Here is a 5,004-nt window from a genome sequence, read left to right on the forward strand (position 1 = left end):
AACTTCAGGAGACACATCGTATTATGATCCCCATTTTACCTATGAGGAAACTGAAGCGTAGAGAGGTCACAAGGCTAAGTATTCAAACTAGCATTTGAACCTGGATCTTCTGTCTGATTCCAAAGCCCAAGCTCTCGAGAAGAAACAGGTTTGAGTGTTAGACGGTGAGTTCAGCTCTGAACAATGTTGAGTGGGCGTCTCCTTTGCGGAAACTTACTTCCCGACGTCAGAGACACAGAAACCACAGGTAACCAAAGGCGCTTGCCCCTCACACTGCCGCTCAGCCTCAGGTGAGCACGCGGCGTGCTGCGCGGCCTCCCCACGCACGAGGGCGCCATCGCAGCTGCAGTCGGAGGAGTGAGCTTCTCTCCTGTTGTCGCGATTTCTTGAGGTCGGAGGAACAAAAGATCAAAGGTCACGTCGACGGCGCACCCCGCCTCCTACGCGTAACTTCTCGCGAGAGTTGTACTTCCTTCCTTTTGGCTCTCTGAGCAGCACCATGGCGGTTGGCAAGAATAAGCGCCTTACCAAAGGCGGCAAAAAGGGAGCCAAGAAGAAAGTGTAAGTGACGACTGTCGTGGAGCCCCGCTTTTTGAGGTCCTGCTGTAGTCGGCGGGCGGGCTTTAGATCGCGGCGCGGGCCGGATGGCTAGGATGCCACTCGGATTGAGCGGGCCATGGCGGGTTGGTGCAACCCGGACGGCGGCCCGGTGGACTAGGGTGCTGCGTTCCGGAGGGCCGGCTGCTTTCCCCCTGTTTTCTGGGCCTTGAGCGCGTGGCGTTTGAGCCGCGTTGTTGCCGTGTTGTGTCTTGTCGGTTCACCGGCCGCCTAAATTCCGAAGGTTTTGACGTCATTCTAAGAACAGTTCAGAACGTACTGTACTTGTCTATTCACGACCCCACGCCCTTCCTCTGCTTAGGCCCCCCTCGAACCTAGGAGCTCTCAACAGGCTTGCATGATGCCCTTAGAGTTCTAGTTACCAGCGTGTACCTTCACGTGCTCGTAAAGTTTATGAGATGTGCATGTTACTTGGAGGACTAATAGGGATGGGGAGTGGGCATGATCTTTGGAGTGAAAGACATAGTAGGAAGAGATGGATTTACATATGCGCCCCTAACCTCACAGAGAGAAATAGTTTACTCCAGTATCAAATTGTCAGCTTTTAAAATCTTGATGAGAAATGGTGTTAACAGCAGTGTAAAAAGAGGAAAGTAAAAAATATATTTGTCACAATAAGAAGTACATGATCTGCGATGAAACATAAGCATTAAAAAAAAAAAATAAGCATTTTTTATAATCCAGGGTTGATCCATTTTCTAAGAAAGATTGGTATGATGTGAAGGCGCCTGCTATGTTCAATATAAGAAATATTGGAAAAACACTAGTCACCAGGACTCAAGGAACCAGTGAGTATCTTATTCTTGATGTGTATTTTTCTTAAGTTGGGGCATGTATGTTGTAGCAGGCATCTTGGTCTACTATTGGTCCTGTGGGGGAGACTTGGAAATGATTGCAGTTTTGGCACCGGTGGTGCTTGTTTTTGGTATAGTATTTGTAGAAACAAGGTGTTGCTTTTAGAATTGCCAAGAAAATGGAAGTAATAGGTAGTTTTGAACGTCTACAGAGAGATTGGAGTCTAGATGGATTTGGTGACAAAGGTTAAGCTCTTTATAATTTACCATTAACTTAATTTCTAATCTCAACTCTTCTGCATGACTTTGAAGACTTGACTTTGCTTATGTAGTTCCTAATGTTAGTAAGACATTTGATTCTTGTTTTGTAGAAATCGCATCTGATGGCCTCAAAGGTCGTGTGTTTGAAGTGAGCCTTGCTGATCTGCAGAATGATGAAGTTGCTTTTAGAAAATTCAAGCTAATTACTGAGGATGTTCAAGGCAAAAACTGCCTGACTAACTTCCATGGCATGGATCTTACTCGTGACAAAATGTGTTCCATGGTTAAAAAATGGCAGGTGAGACCAAAAGTTCCAAAATTTACAGGGTGTGTGAAGGAAAGAGCATATCATGTAATTGAGGTTTAGATTTCATTTTAAATCCTTGATTGTTGCTATTGAGTGTTAATTCTGGGGTTGGCACTCCTGAGCTTAAGCAACAACGAGCAAGCCATGATCCACCTATTTTACTTACCTGTTTAAGTTGAGTCCACAATTTAATATATTGTATTATTATCAAGGTGAATTTTTTGAGGGCTGTGTGGATTAATGGCTTGTTGAGGAACATCTAGGTGCAGGTGGGTAGTTTTGCCTTCAGAATATCTTTGGATCTCAAAATCTAGTGAGTTTATAGTGAAAGGGTGGTTTGAATTTGTTTTCTACCTCTGGCAATAAGCATAATAGTGGCAGGGTTGGGGTGAGGGGGTGCTTAAATTTTGGCTCCATTTCCAAATTGTGTTCTCTCTGGGAGGTAACTTAAGCTTGCAAAGCCTTGGTTTCTTTATCTGTAAAATGGAAATAGAGTATCATTTCACTGAATTGTTAGGATGGAAGTTTAAAAAAAGATCAATATAAGCCTGTTCAGCACAGGGCTTGACAGAAAGCACTCAGTAAACAATATCATTTCATGAAATAGTTACATTGGTTCAGATGTGTCTGGCTAAACATCTAGTTTTGGGATATTTTGTAAAAGGGAATGAATGATGACAAAATGTTTCGGTCCCAGATGACACATACTGATTATACCGTTGCATTTATTTCTGACATTCCCCTAAGGTTTTATGGTTGCATTTCTGGGAATATTTTAAGGTCCCTTGGCTGTAATTGTATTGACCATTTTTTAAACTGAGGTATAAAATTTACAAAGTACAAAGAAGGCACATCAGTTCTTGTTGCTACCTGAGATGGTTTTTATTTTTAAAGTTAATATAACCACTAATTATGGATTTTTATTATGTTTTAGCTGTGAAATTGAATATTTAGTCCACAGCATACCTTTTGTTCGGAACAGAAAGTACATTTTCTTAAATGTGCATTTAGTGTTATTACAGCAATACTTCAACTATTCAGAACAACTTTCAGAATACTTTCTGTTAGCTCAAAAAATGTGGAACGCTTCACGAATTTGCATGTCAACCTTGTGCAGAGGCTGTGCTAATCTTCTCTGTATTGTTCTAGTTTTAGTATATGTGTTACCCAAGTGAGCACCAGAACACTTCTTTTTTAAACATGAAATCATAAATGTAGATGTCCATATCATAGTGTCCCATGGATCTTCTCTTACCACACTCATTTCCCTCTTATCTTGCATAGTTGTAGGATTGATGTGGGGTGGGGTGTTACAGGCTTATATGTCTACGCAAAAGATGTTGGTGCAGTTGAGATAGTAATAATGGGGATGGTGGGGTTAGAGAGGAGGAGGAGGGAAGACAGTTGAGTGGACTCGGTATTTACTTCATTGGATGTGAAGGATAGTGAGAATTTGGGGTAATTTGGTAAGTTCATTTCAAGGAGGTTAATTCTGTAAATTAGTCTTATTATTTATATTCGTACTGCATAATGAGTGTTTGGCATGCCAGCTTTTTTATATCAGAATTTGAGGGATAACATTGATAACATTAAAACCTGTTATATCTGACGGTATCTTTTTCTCTAGACCATGATTGAAGCTCATGTTGATGTCAAGACTACAGATGGTTATTTGCTTCGTCTTTTCTGTGTTGGTTTTACTAAAAAGCGCAACAATCAGATACGGAAGACTTCTTATGCTCAGCACCAACAGGTCCGCCAAATCCGGAAAAAGATGATGGAAATCATGACCCGAGAGGTGCAGACCAATGACTTGAAAGAAGTGGTCAATAAATTGTAAGTGTGTTTCTTTTCTTCCTCACACAAACAAACTCTGAATATGATTTTCCATCAGATGAGGGAAAGTATACGAGACAAGGTGGAGTCAGACCTTTGTTCGAATCCTGCCTGTGAATCCTTCTAGCTATAGTCCCTTTAAGTAAGAGTAAGTGCTCAGTAAATGTGATAGTTTTTCTGTTCTTACCTTTTTTTGGATGAGGCTATCTTAGAGCAGGTAGTGAGACTTGAAGGACGAAGTATTTTTACCTTAGTTGGAAAATACACTGAATGGACAAAATCTTCTGCAATTAATAATGTATGGGAATAAGTGATGAAAAAGTTTCGGTCCCATATGATATGCAGTGATAACTGTTACATTTTTCTGATGTTCCCATGCAATATACAGTTGACTAAGAGGGTGTAATGGAAGAAATGTAAGGCTTGGACTCAGAAGGCTTAGCTGACAACTTTGCTGCTGGCTAGCTGTATAATTCAGATCACCTATCCTGGGCCAGCCCATGGCTCTCTCGGGAGAGTGCGGTGCTGATAACACCAAGGCCCCGGGTTCGGATCCCATATAGGGATGGCCGGTTCGCTCACTGGCTGAGCTTGGTGCTGACGACAGATCACCTATCCTTTACTGGCAAAGGGACAATAAAAGCCTATCTTACATGAGGTTTATGTGGGTTAAGTGATGAGGTAGGTATTGTATGTGTAGGCTTATTCTAAGGCTTCTTTTCTTTTAAAGGAAATGGTTTATTCCCTTGTGTGTGAAAACGAGGATTTTATTTTTTATTTGTTTGTTTTTAAGCTAATTTACCATTACTGGTGGTTTGCAGGATTCCAGACAGCATTGGAAAAGACATAGAAAAGGCTTGCCAGTCTATTTATCCTCTTCATGATGTCTTTGTTAGAAAAGTAAAAATGCTGAAGAAACCCAAGTTTGAATGTAAGTGAGAAATCACAGGATCCCTGAAAAAAAAAATTGTGGGGCCAAATACTTGGGGTTTTTGTTGTTGTTCATTTTGTTTTGTTTTTTGAGGCCACATAATGGTCTTTTTTTCCTGTCATGCCTATGTAATATTGAAGACCGTTGTTTAAAGATATGATGTGCTATTACTAACGAAGTTTTTTCTTCCTTTTAGTGGGAAAACTCATGGAGCTTCATGGTGAAGGTAGTAGTTCTGGAAAAGCTACTGGAGATGA

General features: G+C 41.1%; 1 protein-coding gene across 1 annotated transcript in view; it reads left to right on the plus strand.

Annotated features, from left to right (window-relative positions):
• The first annotated feature begins 455 nt into the window (after positions 1-455).
• LOC103606182 (40S ribosomal protein S3a-like) overlaps positions 456-5,004 on the plus strand; it is an 11,611-nt gene continuing 7,062 nt past the window's right edge. Inside the window, exons 1-6 of the mRNA XM_008590774.1 lie at positions 456-561; positions 1,303-1,406; positions 1,784-1,971; positions 3,608-3,816; positions 4,638-4,747; positions 4,944-5,002. Coding sequence (XP_008588996.1) covers positions 500-561; positions 1,303-1,406; positions 1,784-1,971; positions 3,608-3,816; positions 4,638-4,747; positions 4,944-5,002 — 732 coding nt within the window. The 5' untranslated portion in view covers positions 456-499. The remainder of the gene's footprint in view (positions 562-1,302; positions 1,407-1,783; positions 1,972-3,607; positions 3,817-4,637; positions 4,748-4,943; positions 5,003-5,004) is intronic.

The sequence above is a fragment of the Galeopterus variegatus genome, unplaced genomic scaffold (genome assembly GCF_000696425.1).
Source record: "Galeopterus variegatus unplaced genomic scaffold, G_variegatus-3.0.2 Scaffold6360, whole genome shotgun sequence".
NCBI classification, from domain to species: Eukaryota; Metazoa; Chordata; class Mammalia; order Dermoptera; family Cynocephalidae; genus Galeopterus; species Galeopterus variegatus.